The 21,718-nt window shown below is 36.2% G+C and overlaps 1 protein-coding gene across 1 annotated transcript in view; it reads right to left on the reverse strand.

The window, feature by feature from the left end:
• The window catches only part of LOC123555115 (tyrosine-protein kinase HTK16-like), a 35,509-nt gene that overhangs the window by 12,215 nt on the left and 1,576 nt on the right, over positions 1-21,718 (reverse strand). The window contains exons 2-12 of the mRNA XM_045345710.2: positions 16,535-16,702; positions 14,238-14,381; positions 13,540-13,611; positions 13,059-13,174; positions 11,409-11,549; positions 10,578-10,683; positions 9,998-10,065; positions 8,312-8,449; positions 7,180-7,309; positions 4,905-4,976; positions 4,252-4,409 (exon numbers count right to left, since the gene is read on the reverse strand). Of these exons, the coding sequence (XP_045201645.2) occupies positions 4,252-4,409; positions 4,905-4,976; positions 7,180-7,309; positions 8,312-8,449; positions 9,998-10,065; positions 10,578-10,683; positions 11,409-11,549; positions 13,059-13,174; positions 13,540-13,611; positions 14,238-14,381; positions 16,535-16,702 (1,313 nt within the window). The remainder of the gene's footprint in view (positions 1-4,251; positions 4,410-4,904; positions 4,977-7,179; positions 7,310-8,311; positions 8,450-9,997; positions 10,066-10,577; positions 10,684-11,408; positions 11,550-13,058; positions 13,175-13,539; positions 13,612-14,237; positions 14,382-16,534; positions 16,703-21,718) is intronic.

A 21,718-nucleotide genomic window follows, 5' to 3' on the forward strand; every position in this document is an offset into this window, starting at 1 on the left:
TTGGAGGTTGCTGACGATAGAAAATTTGAACACTGGAGATGGCTGATGATAGAAAATTAGAACAGTGGAGGTGGTTGGCAACAGAAAACTAGAACATCTGGCAATAGAAAACTGGTGATAGTTGACAACATAACATTTAAGGAGGCTGAGAACAGAGTACTGGAGGTGGCTGACAACAGAACATTAGTGATGGCTGACAAACAAACAAGAGGCCAGAATGGCCCTATATCGCTCACCTGTTATCATTGCACTTAAGGATAAGAAGGTCAAACAAGATAAATATTCTGACTAATTTTCATGAAGATCCATTGAAAAATATGGCCTCTAGAGAGGTCAACAGGTCTTTCTATGTTGAGACCTAGTGACCTAGTTTTTGACAGCAGTTGACCCGGTTTCAAACTTGCCTAGATATCACCAAGATGAACATTCAAACCAACTTTCATAAAGATCCCATGAAAACTATGGCCTCTAGAGTGGTCACAAGGATTTTCTACTATTTGACCTACTGACCTAGTTTTTGACTGCAGTTGACCCAGTTTCAAACTTGACCTAGATATCATCAAGATGAACATTCTGATCAATTTCCATGCAGATCCAATGAAAAATACAGCCTCTACAGAGGTTACAAGGTTTTTCTATTATTTGACCTACTGACCTAGTTTTGGACCGGACGTGACCCAGTTTCGTTCTTGACCTAGATATCATCAAGATGAACATTCTGACCAATTTTCATGAAGATCCCATGAAAAATATGACCTCCAGAGAGATCCAAAGGATTTTATATTATTTGACCTACTGACCTAGTTTCTGACTGCAGTTGACTCGGTTTCAAACTTGACCTAGATATCATCAAGATGAACATTCTGATCAATTTTCATGCAGATCCAATGAAAAATAGGTCCTCTACAGAGGTTACAAGGTTTTTCAATTATTTGACCTTCTGACCTAGTTTTGGACTGGACGTGACCCAGTTTCGAACCTGACCTAAATATCATCAAGATGAACATTCTGACCAATTTTCATGCAGATCCCATGAAAAATATGACCTCTAGAGAGGTCACAAGGATTTTCTATTATTTGACCTACTGACCTAGTTTTGGAGCGGACGTGACCCAGTTTCGAACTTGATCTAGATATCATCAAGATGAACATTCTGACCAATTTTCATGCAGATCCCATGTAAATTTATGATCTCCAGAAAGGTCACAAGGATTTTCTATTATTTGACCTACTGACCTAGTTTTTGATGGCACGTGACCCAGTTTCGAACTTGACCTAGATATAATCAAGGTGAACATTCAGACCAACTTTCATGAAGATCTTGTGAAAAATATGGCCTTTAGAGAGGTCACAAGGTTTTTCTATTTTTAGACCTACTGACCTAGTTTCTGACGGCACGTGACCCAGTTTCGAACTTGACCTAGATATCATCAAGGTGAACATTCTGACCAACTTTCACAAAGATCCCATTAAAAATGTGACCTCTAGAGTGGTCACAAGCAAAAGTTTACGCACGGACGGATGACGGACGCTGCGCGATCACAAAAGCTCACCTTGTCACTTTGTGACAGGTGAGCTAAAAATGAGAACATTGGAGGCGACTGATGCTAGAAAATGAGAACAATTGAGGTGGCTGACAATAGAATACTGGTGCTATCTGACAAAAGAACATTGAAGGTGGCTGACAACAGAACATTAGAGTTGGCTGATGCCAGAAAATTAGAACACTGGAAGATGGCTTGCAACAGAACACTGGTGATTGCTGACAATAGAAAACTAGAACATTAGAGGTGGCTGACAACAGAACACTGGTGATTGCTGACAATAGGAAACTAGAACATTATAGGTGGCTGGCAACAGAACATTGGTGATTGCTGACAATAGGAAACTAGAACATTAGAGGTGGCTGGCAACTGAACACTGGTGATTGCTGACAATAGGAAACTAGAACATTAGAGGTGGCTGGCAACAGAACACTGGTGATTGCTGACAATAGGAAACTAGAACATTAGAGGTGGCTGACAGCAGAACACTGAGATAGCTGAGAACAAAACATTCAAGGTAGCAGACAACAGAAAATTAAAACAATGGATGTTGCTGACAAAAGAAAACTTGGAAATGGCTGATGATAGAAAATATTAGAACATTTGACTGATAATATAAAAATCAGAGCATTAGACGTGACTTAATCACTTACAAAGAACATTTGAGATGGCTGGCGAAAGAAAAACTAAACTGGAGGTGACTGATAACAGAATACAACAAGAGGACCATGAATCGCTCACCTCTTCCCACATGACCCAGTTTTGAGTATGACGTCGTTTTTTCTATTATTTGACAAAGTGACCTAGTTTTTGAGCTCATGTGACCCAGTTCTGAACTTGACGGTGACCTAGATATTATCAAGATAAAAATTCTGACCAATTTTCATGAAGATCCATTGAAAAATATGGTCTCTAGAGAGGTCACAAGGTTTTTCTATTATTTGACCTATTGACCTAGTTTTCGAAGGTACGTGACCCTGTTTTGAACTTTGCCTAGATATCATCAAGGTGAACATTCTCACTAATTTTCATGAAGATCTCATGAAAAATATGGCCTCTAGAGAGGTCACAAGGTTTTTCTATTTTTATACCTACTGGCCTAGTTTTTGACTGCACCTGACCCAGTTTCGAAACTGACCTAGATATCATCAAGGTGAACATTCAGATCAATTTTCATGAAGATCCATTGAAAAATATGGCCTCTAGAGAGGTCAAAAGATTTTAATAATTTTAGACCTACTGACCTAGTTTTTGACCCAGTTTCAAACTTGACCTAGATATCATCAAAATGAACATTCAGACCAACTTTCATACAGATCCCATGAAAAGTATGGCCTCTGGAGAGGTCACAAGGTTTTTTTTATTATTTGATCTACTGACCTAGTTTTTTAGGGCACGTGACCCAGTTTCGAACCTGACCTAGATATCATCAAGGTGAACATTCTGACCAATTTTTATGGAGATCCATTCATAAGTATGGCCTCTAGAGAGGTCACAAGGTTTTTCTATTTTTAGACCTACTGACCTAGTTTTTGACAGCACATGACCCTGTTTCGAACTTGACCGAGACATCATCAAGATGAACATTCAGACCAATTTTCATACAGATCCCATGAAAAATATGGCCTTTAGAGAGGTCACAAGGTTTTTCCATTATTTGACCTACTGACCTAGTTTTTGACGGCACGTGACCCACTTTCGAACTTGACCTAGATATCATCAAGACGAACATTCAGACCAACTTTCATACAGATCCCATGAAAAATATGGCCTCTAGAGGTCACAAGGTTTTTCTATTATTTGACCTACTGACCTAGTTTTTGAAGGCACGTGACCCACTTTCGAACTTGACCTAGATATCATCAGGGTGAACATTCTGACCAATTTTCATGAAGATCTCATGAAACATATGGCCTCTAGAGAGGTCACAAGGTTTTTCTATTTTTAGACCTACTGACCTAGTTTTTGACCGCACATGACCCAGTTTCGAACTTGACCTAGATATCATCAAGATGAACATTCAGACCAATTTTCATACAGATCCCATGAAAAATATGGCCTTTAGAGAGGTCACAAGGTTTTTCTATTATTTGACCTACTGACCTAGTTTTTGAGGCACGTGACCCACTTTCGAACTTGACCTAGATATCATCAAGGTGAACGTTCTGACCAATTTTCATGAAGATCTTTTGAAATTTAAGGCCTCTAGAGAGGTCACAAGATTTTTCTATTTTTAGATCTACTGCCCTAGTTTTTGATGGCACGTGACCCAGTTTCGAACTTGACCTAGATATCACCAAGGTGAACATTCTGACCAATTTTCATGAAGATCTTGTGAAATATATGGCCTCTAGAGAGGTCACAAGGTTTTTCTATTTTTAGACCTACTGACCTAGTTTTTGAAGGCAGGTGACCCAGTTTCGAACTTGACCTAGATATCATCAAGATGAACATTCTGACCAACTTTCATAAAGATCCCGTGAAAAATGTGACCTCTAGAGTGGTCACTAGCAAAAGTTTACGGACGCACGCATGGACGGACACCGCGCGATCACGAAAGCTCACCTTGTCACTTTGTGACAGGTGAGCTAAAAAGACATCTTAGGAAAACAGTCACCAGTGAAAATTAATGATTTCTTAGAATAATGAAACTTCAATGTTCTTGTAGCCCAATACTACAGTAAGCTGCAAGAAAATATATACTTACATGGTTAGGTGGTGGTGGCGGACTAGATGTTGGTGGGGTTGGGGATGGGGGCAGGGGGGCATGATGATGAGCAGCATTTGACACTGGCGGGTTGTCACTCTCACTGTAAGTCATGTCCAGATCCTCTGGGCGGGGTGGCAAGGCTGGAGATACATTTGCTGGAAAATAAGAAATTATCATGTTTAAAAGGTACTAAGATAAACATTTAGACATACAGTTGAAAGCAGGTATCTCAAATTTCAAGGGATCCAGCGTTTTACTTGGGGATAACAGAAATTTGACTAAATATGATATTAGCTTTGTAGCATAAGATTGGCAGAAATAACTTTGCAGTATTAGCATTGCACCATTAGCTTTGTAGCATTAGGTTGGCAATATCAGTTTTTGAGCATTAGCTTTGCAGCATTTCCTTGGCAACATTAGCTTCGTAACATTAGTTTTGTAGCATTAACTTTGCAACATTAGCTCTGCAGCTAATTCTGTGTAATATTTACTTCTGTTTTGAATTGGAATATTTCGGTTTGCAAATACTAGCATCCTGATTCATCAAATAAATAGAGGAAGAACAGTTTACTGGTAAAATAGCAGATTTTTTTCAACAACTTGTTAATGAAATTTTGGTTCTGTAAAGTTGACAGTATGCTGTGACTTACTAGGAAATCTGTGTGCAGTATCCACCAAATTAAAGTACTCATCATCTTTGGATATTTGTACCAACTCTCGAGCTGAAATTACAGATTACATTGACTAAACAGATAGGTAGGGTTATGTTCTCAGTGAGCTACATATATGGGAAATAGATTTTAGATTTGTTTGCTTTGTTGGCAAATAAAACACGGTTTTGAGTTTAGATGCATAGTAATCTTATCACAAAGGCCGAAGGCTAAAGTGATTAATTAGGATGCATCTGAATGAAAAAATGGTTTTATTTGCAAAGTAAGCAAAACTAAAATCTATTTCCGTTTTAACACATTTGAAATATATCAGGAAGAGATGCAGATCTACGTGTACTAATCTGGAATCATTTTTTAGGCATAAATGGATGCATTACTTCCCATGGCCCCAAAAGTAGGTCATTGTGCAAAATGTGTTTTAACAGACAAGACAATACACAGTAAAATCCTTTTTTTTACGTAAAAGAAAATCTTAACAGTGTTAAATTTATTACAAAATGAAGATATCAAAGCACTACACTACACTGACATTTACAGGCTAGGACAGCTTTTTAGCTCGACTATTTGAAGAACAGGGGAGCTATCCTACTCACCCCGGCGTCGGCGTGAGCGTCACACAAATGTTAAAGTTTGCGTACCACCCCAAATATTTTCAAAGTCCATTGAGATATTGCTTTCATATTTTGCATACTTGTTTACCATCATGACCCCAGTCTGTAAAAAGGAGGAGGCAACTCTATCAAGCATTTTGACTGAATTATGGCCCCTTTTCGACTTAGAATAAATGTTAAAGTTTGCGTACCACCCCAAATATTTTCAAAGTCCATTGAGATATTGCTTTCATATTTTGCATACTTGTTTACCATCATGACCCCAGTCTGTAAAAAGGAGGAGGCAACTCTATCAAGCATTTTGACTGAATTATGGCCCCTTTTCGACTTAGAATAAATGTTAAAGTTTGCGTACCACCCCAAATATTTTCAAAGTCCATTGAGATATTGCTTTCATATTTTGCATACTTGTTTACCATCATGACCCCAGTCTGTAAAAAGGAGGAGGCAACTCAATCAAACATTTTGACTGAATTATGGCCCCTTTTCGACTTAGAATGAATGTTAAAGTTTGCGTACCACCCCAAATATTTTCAAAGTCCATTAAGATATTGCTTTAATATTTTGCATACTTGTTTACCATCATGACCCAAGTCTGTAAAAAGGAGGAGGCAACTCTATCAAGCATTTTGACTGAATTATGGCCCCTTTTCGACTTAGAATAAATGTTTAAGTTTGCATACCACCCCAAATATTTTCAAAGTTTATTGAGATATTGCTTTCATATTTTGGATACTTATTTACCATCATGAACCCAGTCTGTAAAAAGGAAGAGGCAACTCTATCAAGCATTTTGACTGAATTATGACCCCTTTTCAATTTAGAATATGCTTATTGTAATGTTAAAGTTTTACTCATTGCTTACATTATACTATCAAGCACTGAGAATAGTTGAGCGCGCTGTCCACTGACAGCTCTTGTTAATTCTTGAAATGGGTAAAATCTAAAAGAGTAAAATGTATTTTGTGCAAATTATTTAAAACATTGAACATGAATTGAAGTGTTAGAGCCAGAAGTTCTAAAGTACATATAAATAAAGAAGGCACTTACTACCTTCTGGCACTAACCCCTTGATTTAACTCAAAACAAATAATATCAGTTAAACTGCATAAAACTTTTGTGGTTTTGCCTTGTTATACACAAACAATGTTAGAGAGGTTTTGTCTGCTTAATCAAATGGAAGTGGTGGAGTGTTTTGTTTGCTTTATGAACTATAGGCTGGAGTGGTTTTGTTCGGGAGGGGTTTTGTCCAAGAGTGGCTTCATTCACATAAGTGCTAGGGGTTTTGTCTTTTTCATGAAATATAAGCAGTAGGGGTTCTGTCTGGGAGAGGTTTTGTCCAAGTGTGGTTCTGTTTGCTTCATTAAACATAAGCACTAGGGGTTTTGTCTGCTTCATGAAATACAAGCAAGAGGGGTTTTGTTTGGGCGGGTTTTTGTCTTCATGAAATATAAGTGACAATGGTCTTCATGAAACAGAAGCTGCAGGGGCTTTGTGCAGCAGGGATTTTGTCTGCTTCATGAAATTTGAGTGGGAGGTGTTTTGTCTGGGAGAGGTTTTGACCAAGAGTGGTTTTGTCTGCTTCATGAAATATAAGTGGCAAGGTTTGGTCCAGCTCCACTCATATTTTTCAATATACATACTTGTATTAACAGATACTGATAAGGCACATGGAAGACCGTTGGCATGGTAACTGTAGTACTGTATAAGATGTTCAAGACATTTATAAAATGGTCCATCGTCTATGAAGTACATATGCCGATCTCGGTAATTCTGTAATTGAGAAAAAATGTGGTAATCAGTAGACTGTGACATTATTGCATATCATTAGAAAATAGTCCGTATGAAAATATTTATAAAGTTATGATAAATCAACCCAACTTAAATAGGAAACTTGTCATTTGAACAGTTTTTTCCCAAAAAAACATTTATCGAGAGCTGCTCAGCCAATCTAGCAAACCGAAACAAACCCTGGATTAACCTCCATAGCTGAGTGGTTAAGTCTGTTCACTTTGAGGTTATATGGTAACTTATTGGCTGAAGACTCCAGGAGTTGTGCTAGGCATTATTTCTGGCATGGGCCAGCACTTGGGTAGAAACAGTGTAAACCTCATGGATCCCTCATATGCAAAATTTCTACACCCAAAGCGAGGCTTCCAACTCACACTGGTGTGGGGCAAGTGATTTGAAGGTAGTGATCATAACCACTCAGCCATGGAGGCCCCTTTCGGTATGTTATGTTCAAATTTGTCATACAGTGTGAATAACGATAATCATCAAATGGTCCGACAGGTAACATTTAAACTCAACATGTAAAACTAATTAGTTAAGGCAGTCAATCAAGCTAAAATAAATAGACAATATCTGTTTGTTTCAGTGTAGGACTTATATACCCTTCCATTTGAACACCAGATGTGATATTTTCACAAGTGGCAAGTGAAAATGTAATATCAGGATTTTACAAGTGAAAATATTTCATGTTAATTTAAATATCAAAAACATTTTTTCAGTTTATCATGTCTTTTTAATGATTTTAACAAAATATATACATTTGATATATATTAACTTAGTGAAAAATTCCACTAATTTTCACTTAGTGAAAATTTATCTGTATTTTCTCTCAGTGAAAAATTCATCTATTTTACAGCTGGTGAAAACTTGATTTTATATTTTACGCTGTGAAATTTTCAGATATACATGTATATTTCAATCTAATATTTCAATAATTCACTGAAAAATGTGAGTGTAAACTCAGAAAGCTGAAAATAAACTTACCTTTGTTTTGATTTCATAGTTGAAAACTTTTTGATCATGACATAGTGTAAGCACGTGCCAATCTGGGTTTTTCTTGCTACTTCTTACAAGAAAAAGCCCCTCACGTAATCCTTTTAATTCTAACAACTTCTGGCCACCCTGTAATAAATACAAATGTACATTTCCATTCCTATACCAAGCTGCAATATATTTTTGTCATTTCTTTAAAAGCAGGATTTTAAACCGTGGTTAATCAGACTATAATCCACAAGACTGCATTATTTATTTTCATTCTAACATGTTCATTATTAAAATACAGTTGGAACTTGGTATCTGGTACCTCAAATTCTACAAGATATAAGTATATTACTCCGAGATAACCGAAATTTGACTTAAAATTTGTGCACGTGTGTTGTCATCCTACCATGTTTGACATCTGAAGGCTTAAGACAGGTTTTCCAGTTACAGACTGGGAAACAATGGGGAACATTAGTCAGTTACTTCCCCTGATTATGTCCAAGATGTAGATTGGTCCTCCCTCGGTTTTTATCGTTGATTTCTTTGTAATTTTCAAAAGCAATATCTATACTAAATTTCATTGGATTGGAAAATGACTAAAGACAGGTTTTCTTTTAGTGGCCCTCAGTTAAATTTAGGTTGGATTAATCATTTTATTTAGAAACCTACTTATAAAAAGCATATATATTTTGACCAACCGCAACATCTTGGATAAAGGTTATAACGAAAAAGTCAGAGGAATCCAACTGAAAGGGACCAATGTAATATCTGGTTATCCTTGCGCTTTATCATACAACAATTCAAGGGAAGTAACAAGCTAATGTTCCTCATTGGTTTACTAATGGACTGTCATAGAAAAAAGCAATATACCCCATCTTCTTCATAAGAGGAGCTGGGGCATAAAACTCAAATAAATCAATGCTATTTATGTAAACCATTTTAAGTTAAAGTAAAAGTATGGCTAAATTCCTTCTATTCAGCATCAAACTTTCACAGTGTGACTAACAAGGTAGACAAGTCTTTATATATCTTTACAGACTATATCTATATACATGTACAGTCTAGAACTAACAGATAAACTTTGATTACACATCTTCAAAAAATTAGATTTTTCCTTTTTAAACAAATTTAAAATCAATTCAAATGCAAGACTTAATTTTAACACTATTTTTTTTTACAGTCGAATACAGGCTCTTTCCCCTAGCCAAAAATAGCTGTATTTTCCCCTTAAATTGTTATATTTACCCTTAAAGAAGATCACATTTTCAACTTGGATTTAAGGCTGCTGTTATGGACAGGTAACTGTCATACTAACTGTAATTGAGCCATGCCATGGGAAAACCAACATAGTGGGTATGCGACCAGCATGGATCCAGACCAGCCTGCGCATCCGCGCAGTCTGGTCAGGATCCATGCTGTTCACTAATGGTTTCTCTAATTGCAGTAGGCTTTAAAAGCGAACAGCATGGTTCCTGACCAGACTGCGCGGATGCGCAGGCTGGTCTGGATCCATGCTGGTCGCAAAGCCACTATGTTGGTTTTTCCATGGCACAGCTCATATCATTTGGACTTTCCCTTTTTTAGGTTTACTGCGCTATATTTCCCCCTTCAGAAAGCCACTGGTTGTATTGAAAAATATTTTAAAAAGTCAATGCACTGTATTAACATCAAAAAGAAAGTAGACCGCACCTGTCTGTCTATCTCAGGGTGAAACCAGTCATATTTGTGGGTTATCACTTTTGGCTGTTCAAATTGCTCTGAAAATAAAACATATACTGTGAAAATATTTCATTTCAGACGCAAAGTATTTTCTGGTTTCAACTGGAAATGGCTATTTATGAGGACAATTCAAAGTTATCAAATTATTGCTTTTGTACGTTCATAATGGGATATTGTACAAACAAATCATATGTCCATTAGTTAACACTAAAAATGGACAGTTTTTGAAATCTAAAAAAGTGTAAGCATGTTCCTTTAAAGGTTAAAGGAGTTTGTTTGTTTTGTTTGGTTTAACATAGCATATGGAGACTTTCCAGCTTTGAGAGCGGAGGAAGACCCCATGTGCCCCTCCATGCTTTATTTCATCACAGGCAGACACCTGGGAAGAACCACTGACCTTCTGTAAGCCGGCTAGATGGCTTCCTCACATGATAAATTCAATGCCCCGAGTGAGGCTTGAACCACATCAGTGATTTGAAGTCATGGACCTTAACTACTCAGCCACTGAGGCCCCATAAAATTTAAATTGGCATACAGAACAGAATTTTACCTATTTCTTTAACACAGTCTGCATGCTCATAATTTTCTGCCAGATCTAGCGGAGTAGTATCATCATCAGCTCTGGGCAAGTACGGCGAATGGTAATCTAGCAGTATCTGAAATATCACAGAACCATTCTGTATGAGTGGATCTGATCTCGGGTTGAAGAATTTGCAAAAGTGTGGATTTGAGACATTCCACAAGCAGAAATATATTCAAGTCGCTGAAAACTGAAATGCCAAAGTTAACTTTGTTTCTCTTTACTTGACGGAAATGACATTATCATGGAAATTTACATCAATACTTTTAAGACTTTCTTAAATTCGGCATTCACAATTTTTCTTGCCTACCAGTGCAAATTTTTCAAAGATATCAAAATTATAGCATGCAGATTATGGCATCATAATTATAATGCCACAATGCATACATGCAGCACGCCTTTTCCTTAAGAAAAAGCTAAGCTGATCTACTACCAGGTGACCCTTGTCTTCCCTAAGCAGGTAGGCGAGAAGCTGTAATCTATGCCCCCTAACTGCGACAGGACTGATATGAGCCTTGCCATGAGAAAACCAAAATAGTGGCTTTGTGACCAGCATGGATCCAGACAAGCCTGCGCATCCACTTAGTCTGGTCAGGATCCATACTGTTGCTGTCAAAGCCTATTGCAATTAGAGAAACCGTTAGTGAACAGCACGGATCCTAACCAGACTGCGTGGATGTGCAAGCTGGTCTGGATACATGCTGGTCGCAAAGCCACTATGTTAGTTTTCCCATGGTGCAGCTCAAATAAGCTTTTTGCTTCAAATAGAAGATTAAGCATGTGCAACAAATGTAACTGTACCTTAATACAGTCCAAGTATCCTTTGTATGCAGCCTGATGTATTGGTATCCAGCCACTCTTTGGGTTCCTTTCGTTCACGTTAGCGTTTCCTTCTTGTATCAATATAGATATAATCCCAGCTTTGTTCCCTGTACAACATCTCTACAACATAGAAAATAGGTTCTGTTTTCTGGGTTTGAAACTTCAAACTTTTACAGTATTTTTTTTATAAAATGATGAATTTTTAGTCATGCGGCTGGCTATTAACTAAACTGTTATACCAGTACTTTGTTCTGAGCATAGTGCCATTTTCCAACAGTATTTCAGTTACACAATGGCAGGAAGTTAACTTAACCATTGTTCCTGGGTACTGTACCATTTCTAAGCTGTTCTCCACATGTAACTGCCTACTTCTCAACATGAAATTAGAGGTGGATGACTAAATGACATCAGAAAGAATTTCTTCTATTAAATCATCACAGAGAACACGCACAACCCCACAATCCTCAGATATGCAATTTCTCTATTGAGCTAAGTGGTGTTTTAACTTGGCTCTGCAAATAAGTGACAATTTCCCCACATGCTGAAGAGATAAACAACAAATAACTTGAGGTGTAATATTTTCTGCCAAATTTTCATGGATATACCTGTATATGCTTCTGTTCATTGCTTCATCGCAAAATCAACCAGTAATCTCAACAATAATATTGTAATTGAATGATCCTACCAACATGCAGATTTACAATTATTCCTGTAGTAATGTCCGATTATATGTTAGGTATGTATAAAAATTACATTTAACAGTATCTGACCAGATCAATTTAATTCCACTCAATTAACAAGTAGTACAGTCTGACTAAATTAGTCTGACCATGTTATTTCTTTCAACTCACATGTAGTGTTGTCTGACCAGGATACTTCTTTCACCTCACCTATAGTAGTGTTTGACCATGTTGCTTCTGTCAACTTACATGTAGTGGTGTCTGACCGTTTTACTTTTTTTAGCTAATATGTAGTGGTGTCTGACGGTTACCATGTTAATTCTTTCAACTTACATGTAGTGGTGTCTGACTATGATACTTATTTGACTCACCTATAGTGGTGTATGACCATATTATGTCTTTGAACTTACATGTAATGGTGTCTGACCATGATACTTATTTGACTCACCTATAGTGGTGTATGACCATATTATGTCTTTGAACTTACATGTAATGGTGTCTGACCATGATACTTATTTGACTCACCTATAGTGGTGTATGACCATATTATGTCTTTGAACTTACATGTAATGGTGTCTGACCATGATACTTATCTGACTCACCTATAGTGGTGTATGACCATATTATACATTTGAACTTACATGTAATGGTGTCTGACCATGATACTTATTTGACTTACCTATAGTGGTGTATGACCATATTATACCTTTGAACTTACATGTAATGGTGTCTGACCATGATACTTATTTGACTTACCTATAGTGGTGTATGACCATATTATGTCTTTGAACTTACATGTAATGGTGTCTGACCATGATACTTATCTGACTCACCTATAGTGGTGTATGACCATATTATACATTTGAACTTACATGTAATGGTGTCTGACCATGATACTTATTTGACTTACCTATAGTGGTGTATGACTATATTATACATTTGAACTTACATGTAATGGTGTCTGACCATCCTTATCAAAGCAGTTTACATTGGCCCCATTTCTAATGAGAAGATCAGCCACATCCTCAAAACCATAGTAACAAGCATCATGTAGGGCAGTCATACCTGTCAATAATAAAGCTGTATTAATCACACATAAAAATTTAGAGCACACAAGACAACTGTTCATCAAGACAGAAATGCATTTTTTTCCATGGTAAGCACACTTATAACATATATGTAATTATATATATATATATGGCTAGGGTTATTATGTGCAAAACTGGTATTCAATTCTTTAAAATTTCTATGACATTTTTGACTGATATAAAACTACCCAGATGCAATGAAAGTATTCATTGGTTGATAATGCTTGCTTGCATGCACTTATGCTTTACAGATTTAGCATTCACGAAATAAAATGGACCGTATTTGTTAATATAAACTTTTTAGCATTCACATATGGACAAAACTTGTTAACATATACTAACCCCATTCAGACTTAGCATTCACTGATGGACAATACTTGCTGGCTAGAATTTGTTTCACTACCTCTGGAATATCTGAAATCAAGAAATTGAATATAACGCAAGTGAGCATACAAATGTATGAACATTCTTTAATATAAAGATAAAACTTTTCACCTACTAAATATAATATAATTAAAACAGCCAGGAAGCCTTCTTTCTAATAGCTGCTCTATCTAAAATTACTACATCTTTCTTGATTATTTGGTACAGTAAAGAACAGCAGTATCAAAGTGGTTAGTTCCATTGCATTACACCCGACTATGTTGAAGAAAAAGATACAGTACATAATGTGTTATCGGGGCAGCATCAAAAACTCAAAATGGTTTAAAACATCACCATTTTTTGTTGAATGAACTTCATTTCTAGAACTACTTGATCTCAAATTAAGAATGTTAAAAACACTGTTATATTTCTTTGTTTATATGAAATGATAAAGGACACCAGAATATCTTTGTTCACATGAAGGAGTTTTACAATAAAAGACTCACTTTCCAGAACAGCACTATATAAAAGGTTGGTAACACCAGAATATCTTTGTTCATCAGAAGGAGTTTATACATTAAAAGACTTACTTTGTTGAATGGCTCTTTGTGAGATGTTGGTACATCAGAATACAGGTATCTTTGATCATCAGAAGAGTTTTACAATTAAAGACTTACTTTCCAGAACAGCTCTATGTAAGAGGTTGGTAACACCAGAATATCTTTGTTCATCAGGAGGGGGTTTACATTTGCAGAACAGTGTAAGATGTGTAGGCAGTCCCTGTGCTTGTTCCTGATAGTTCTGTATCAATCTATCCAGTCCTAGACACATACAAACATTAATGATAATTAATCAATTAATTTATTAACCCTTATCATGCTGGACATGATTGGTTCTGCCTTTGCGACCAGTGTAGATCATGACCAGCCTGCACATCCATGCAGTCTGATCATGATCTGCAATGGTCACCATTCAAGTCAGTATCTTTTTGCAAAGCACCCCTTAAAACAGTTAATGGTACTGTCCAAATTGAAAGATAGACAAGTTCATTATAGAAATTTATGTAATTTTACAGAATTAAGCATGCTATTACTTTGAACTTTTGACCTTACTATCCAAAAGCAATGGAAGTCATTTACTGACCACAGATAATAATCAAGTACAGATTGACATCACTAGGTCAAATTGTTCAGTAACCAGGGTTCGACACTAACGGTGTCCCGGGGGCCCGAGGATCCCAAATTTTGAGGAGGAACACCAACTTCTAAAAGCTGGGATTCCGGCTGGATACCTATTTTTTTTGTCAATGATATCCAAAAAGTAAAAGATAAATACCTGTTTGAAAAATATTTAACCCTTTCCCACATCGATACGTTTATCACCGTATCTATCGATTACCAAATAGAAACGTATTGACCCGTGTCTATCGGTTACCCGATAGAAACGTATAATACCGATTAACGGCCATTTGAACAGAATCGTTTTATCCCGTGTCTCATAATCAATCGCTTTATTTTCTTTCTTTTCCTAAAGAAACAAATTCCAGATGTTTACTAACTCAAAATAATGGGATTTCGTCATCATTATTTACGTACAAGATCGTGGTTACTATTTAAATATATCGAGTACTTTGCAAAGAAAGACACCGGGGTTTTTTCCTACATGTGCACGACGCTACGTCATGGAAAATTACTGAGAAAACTGCTTGCAACTGGCCGGTTCGCGGGACTTTCCTCATTCTAAAAATAACAACCATTTCACATCTAAGTATTTTTAAATGTGTTAGGTCATGAAGGTCACGCGTGATACATGCAGATTTCCCCTGAACAACAATTTGTGTTTACAATGGCTTGGAATTTATGGCCTTACATAACGGGAAGTGTTAATCAAAACAGAAGGACCGCGGCTTCCAAATATTTTATGACACCCCAAGAGTTAATTGCAGCGGAAGTCATCCGTGATGTACCGACGTTTGATCATCAAAATATTACGTAATATTATCTAAAAATATTTTAATTTTTAGCACAAGAATACTGTAGTCGGTTACGAGTCTCGATCTCAGCGATCTTTTTGCACTTTCAGAAATTTTACGATCCGTTATTTTTGTAGTGTTATTCATGTTGATGGTTGTTTTTTTTTATATCAATACTTACCAATTCTGATTCGGAAGATAAGTCTATTAACTATAAATCAAACTTTCAAACATCAAAATGAAATTGTATATGAATTTCAATGTGAAAGTTATCCAAAACAGAATTTTATGCCTAAAAATATAATTCCCTTACTTTAACACTTTATATCTTCAAACCTCAAAGAGAAACTACAATAAATTTTGTATCATCGGGAATATAAATGCCAGGTAATATTAAGATTTTATATTTTAAAATATATGAAGAGAAGTCAAGAATTTCAAGAATTTTTGTTTTTGATATTAGATCTATAATTTTTAGTGGTTGTCACAATAGACTTGACAATGATTATGTCTATAAGATACAAGTGTCTCCAAAATCGAGACCTTGTCTTGACATTGGCAAACATGTAAATTGATACCAGTTTGGATACATTCTTCTGTAGTAGTTAAGGTGTCAGCCACTCAATACAGAGGTTGCGGGTTCGAATCCCACTGGGGTCACGACCATAACTTCTCATAAGACACCTGTTGTGATTGTTTTTATATATCATATTATGAGGGATCCCAAAGCCTGAGGAGGACCCCCAGATTTAAAAAGTAGAGATTCCTTTGGGAACCTTGTTCAAATAAGTTAGTGTCTAACCCTGGTAACTAACCAAACGCTGAACATAACATTATTACCCATTTTCTTTGAAGGGAGGGGAAGGGACATAACAACCTCAAATATAAAAGATTAGAGCTGCATATTGAAATTTTAGCATATGAAATAATCAACACATGATACAGCGTAGATTATGTAAACACATGCAAACAGTCTACTAGGCTACTCTTTTTAAAACTTACCATGGACTGTTGGGCCTTGATCAATGCTGAAATGTGCTGATTTCACCTCATTGATTTGAAAGTGGAAAAAAATTCCTTTACTATATAAGGACAGCACAAAACTAGATGAAGAGAAGGAGCTCTCTCGTACCAGGAACAATCCATCCATGTTTCCATGCTTGACAAGTCCTGAAATTGCAAACCAAATTTCATTTGTATTTATAATTTGAAAACATAGGAGCATCTTCACTTGTAGGAACAACCCAGTGTTTCTTTGTGTTATAAAATTTGCAGAATATTAATGAAATGGTTTGCACTGGAGACAACAAGGGTGAGGACAACTACCTATTCTGAAGGATTCTGCAGAGGTTTTCACAGGAAACAATCGATAATACTATTCTAGCATAAAACAAATAAAACCCTATGTATCGCTAAGAACTCTTTTTTTGTTGTAATTATGTGTCACAGGGAAATTTTATCTTAAAAGCCGTGTTTATAGCATATATGATTTCCTTGTAAAGACTACTCTCTTGTTTAATCATCCCTAACAAAAACAGCAGTTTTATGCAAGACTACTAACAAAGCTTATTCAAAAAATATTGCTCTGAAATTGACCCCCATATTTTAAACTTAACATCTGTTTTTTAAATGAGAATTTATATATCCTTTGACTTCTGTTAAAAATATATGTCTGACCTCTATACCAAAAGAAACAATGTGAATTTAGGCAGCTTTGCACAGAACTAAATTTCTGGTTCCCTAACCTATGTACATAGTTTAGCTAGCCCTACTCATTTGGCTTATCAGGATGGCATATGTTACGATCTGATATTTTATAGCTGTTATCCCTCTAAGCTTTACCCATATCTGCATTTTACTGTTAGGAAAACAAAGACATTAAAAACCCAAAATATTAGACTATAAAATAATCAGACTTAAGATTCTACTTGCTTTAATAAATTATTAATGTAAACATCAATATTCATGTAGAAACTTCAAATCAGCGTTCGACACTAACTTTTTTGCTAGGTATCCCGAAGGAATACCTGCTGGGAAATTTAGGAATCCCTGCTGAAAATTAGGAGTCCCTGATAACAAAATGTGGTAAGAACATGAAAAAAACTAAAATCTAACAAACACAACTGTTTACAGTACTACATGTATTTTATTTCCACTTTATTTCCATTTTACATCAATGACAACAATAGCTTGTATGACTTTTGCTGTAAAAGAATAATGTCATTTCTGTCCAAGTCCTCTTCCCCCTCATCTTCACTACCATCGCACTCCTCTGCCATTTGTTGTAGTTCGTCTAAATGTATGCCGCCTAGTTCAATCCCCCTTATAACCCCCTTATTTGTAATCATTTTTTTGACATAAAAAAAAATTCCGAAAAGTATTAAAAAAAAATTAAAAAAAAAAATGTTCCGACCTACCTACCCTAATTTTTTATGTTACCAGATACAAAGATTTTTTAGGCCTTATTAATGCAACTCCTACAGACTCCCACAGACTTTATCTAAAACTAGTACATTGGTCATAATAGATTTTCTTAAACATTTCATATTTTAGTTGTTTTATTTTGCACATTGCCTAAAAGTGGGTGGGGTTTAGTGTTTGCATGCTTTTATTATCAGCAAATTCTTCTAAATAAGAGCTGCTTTGGCAACAGTGATCATATTTTTCGTAAATGCAGACGTTTTATTGGCTTTTTATTTTAGTTTGTACTAGAAAAATCTTGTAAGAAATGATAAAAATGTTCGAAAATGTCGGTCTAGAAAACGAGTGACAAATACGAAAAACAAAAGTAACGGTTAAAGGTCTTGAAAAGATAACTGTTTTAACTTTATTTTCTCATCATACCACGTATAATTTCTGCTTATTTAATTTGTTTTGCCCAGACAAAGCCTCGGCAATGATAATAAATTTGTTATAGACCGTAACGGCCCACCGGCTCATGTAATCGCAAACAAAATAATGGTACAAACACGATAATCTAAGGCTGCATTGTTAATCAATTAAGTTGTAAACATTGATCAATAAACACCTTTGATAATGACAAAGCATATTGTACTAAATACAAACCGCGAGATAAGCACGTGTCATTTGGCGCGTGGCGTGACTGACATCTGTCGGTAGCTAATATAACATACGACGCTCCGCCTACTGCCATATTTCCGCTTGTGCCGGCGAACAATATTGAAATTCACTGGGATTTTGATTGACAGGGGGCAGAACTATCGAACTTGGAACGCATCTAAGTAAATTTCCGCGAGTCAAGCCGACGCACGTGCCGTAATTTATGCGGGTAAAATACGAGTTTTTCTCGATTTTCGCGGGTCAAAACCCGGGTCAACTGAACGCCCTGGCTTAGCAAAAGACCGATGTTTGAGCGAACAAGACTGGGGAATTACATTTTTTTAGAATCATATTTTATCTGAAAATCAAGAGTCCCGACGGAACACCGAAATTGTGAACTTTAGGATCCCTTGCGGATTTTTGGTGTCCTCGGGATCCCGGGACACCGTTAGTGTCGAACGCTGCAAATGGTTTGAATTTAATTCATAATTTTAATACGACACTTTATTCTCCAAAAAATATGATGTGACAGGTGCGAGGAGATATCTATCCTGAGTCAACCTGACATTGGTTTCAATAAACAGCAGACTGCCGATAACACTAAACTGCAGAAACAAAACAAAATATACATGCATAAAATGTCAGTGAGGCAAGTTTATGCTTTAACGTCAACATAAATTCATTATCAGATTCAGAGTTTTAATCATTACAAATATTTTGTATCTTAACCAGAAAACTTTCCCAATGGATTTCACTGGGGTCAATTTGGGGATTTTCTAACAGAAATATGCAGAACAAGTTTGCATGTGATGGAGACACAGGGTTTTCCCGGACGCAGGTTTTCTGCGTCCCTGATGTTTACTTTTACTGCTTTGAACTCGCATTTTTAGTGCCTCTGTGTCCTCTGGACACGCAAATTTGGTCACGAAACTCCTTTGCACTGAAGCCTCCTTTGCGCAGATACCCATGTAAAATGTGCAGTATTTTTACCACCGGGACCATCCCCGAATCGTGGGTGCTCATTATAGGGGATGAAAATCCCCGAGACGGTAACGTCTGTATATAATTATTCATCTTTGTTGTCTGCATATACTGAGGCAATTTTTTCAATGTTTTCTGGTTCCGATTTATATACACACAGCAGACTGGTTGTCTGCATGAACATCCGAGCACCCCGAATCAGTCATAGAAGTTCATAAACTGCGCTAACATGATTATTTTACTTCTTTTTCGTAATGAAAACTGTACATGCAAATGAAAAACACTTTTAAAACAGTAAAGAAGTGTAAAGGCCGTCAAGTTTCTGCGTGGAGTGCAAACAAACAAAAAAATCCTAAAGCCAGTGCGAGAACGCTGAATGACGTCACCGTCACGGCTTCCCGTAATTTTGCACAGTATGATATTCGCTGTAAGAGGTATGATGCCACTAAATGTAAACTACAGTTAGGACGAAGTTTCACTTTCTTGATTGTTGAATATTTCTTTCTAAGCGGATATATATAAGATAAATCCCCATGCTAGGCAGTGCCTTAATTCATATTACACAGGTATAGACGATTTTCCAACTTCAAAACAGGTTTTGTTACCGATGTTCACCATTTTGGTAAAGGGAAACTACTCTCTGCGCTAACTGTCACCACTAAAATCTAAGATTGCCGTTACGTTCCGTAAAAGATCGAATGGTTTATTTTTCTATTAAACAAAATTAATTTCATATAAATTTAAAGTATTTTGATGAAAAAATATTAATAAATCACAAAAATTATGATACTAATTAAGGATCGAGTATTATCTTTAACCGAGATCAAACTGTGAACAACATAATTGACACGAGGTGACAAGTTAATTGCCGGTAATTACTGGCTATTTGATCATAACAAAAAGACTATCACACCTTTTGTTACCGGTCTGAATTGAGAAGCTCATGCCATTTTGAAAGATACCATTCCGAAATATTGAATGAGCTGCTATCTAAATTAAAAAGATACAAGTTCATTCGGTTTTAGGGTAAATTTTTATAATAATAATGTCAATTTTCAAGATCAGTAATTTGTGGACCCCAAAAAATTATTAGGGACCCTTAAATTAGCAGTCATGGGAGTCCGACCATGGACTCCCAAATAAAAAACCCGAGGGAAAACCCTGGAGACAGCGACAGCTGTCTGGAAAATCCTATTATTTGCACTAATACTTTACTGGTCCAGTGCCTAAATCCGGACATTTTTGGTGGTTTTATGACCATAACTTTGCATTCCGAAACCCCATGTGCATCACATTTCAAATGTATAATTTTAGGTTCGTTATAAATCTCTATGAAAAACAACTGAATCGTATATTGCTGATTTCATCATAAAAAGGTCATCCGAAGCGGGCCAGTAAAAGCTGTCAAAATTGACCTTCAGAGTGCTTAAATATTCGGACACTATTTCGGTATGAAATGCAACGAATCAGTGCTCCAAAAAATAAAAATGAACACGACTTTGTTTGAAACAAAGCAGTCAGATTCAGTCCTGTAAATGGATACAGACATCTCCGTTCGATTGGGGTTTTATTACCTGTTAATCACGTGATCAAGTGGACTAGTTTCTAATTTAATGTATAACTGCCAAATATAACAATAATACAAGAGCACCGCCTTGCGGGTGCTGACGCTCATCTGATTTTTTTTGTATAATAGAAATATTGTCCTACCCATGATTTTCTAAGTCTAAAAAGGGCCATCACTCTTGCAAAAAGCAGGATAGAGTTATGTTTCTTGATGTACAGTGTCCACTTATGATGGTGAAAAACTGTTGTAAGTTTTAAAGCAATAGCTTTGATAGTTTATGAGAAAAGTTGACTTAAACATAATATTCAACCAAGAAAATGATTTTTCTAAGTCCAAAAGGGGCAATAATTATTGCAAAAAGCAGGATAGAGTTATGCTTCTTGATGTACAGGGTCAGCTTATGATGGTGAACAAGAGTTGCAAGTTTTAAAGCAATAGCTTTGATAGTTTAAAAGAAAAAGTTGACCTAAACTTAAAACTTAACCAAGAAATCTGATATTTTCTAAGTCCAAAAGGGGCCATAAATCTTGCAAAAAGCAGGATGGAGTTATGTTTCTTGCTGTACAGGGTCAGCTTAT

Source organism: Mercenaria mercenaria, chromosome 7 (genome assembly GCF_021730395.1).
Source record: "Mercenaria mercenaria strain notata chromosome 7, MADL_Memer_1, whole genome shotgun sequence".
NCBI classification, from domain to species: domain Eukaryota; kingdom Metazoa; phylum Mollusca; class Bivalvia; order Venerida; family Veneridae; genus Mercenaria; species Mercenaria mercenaria.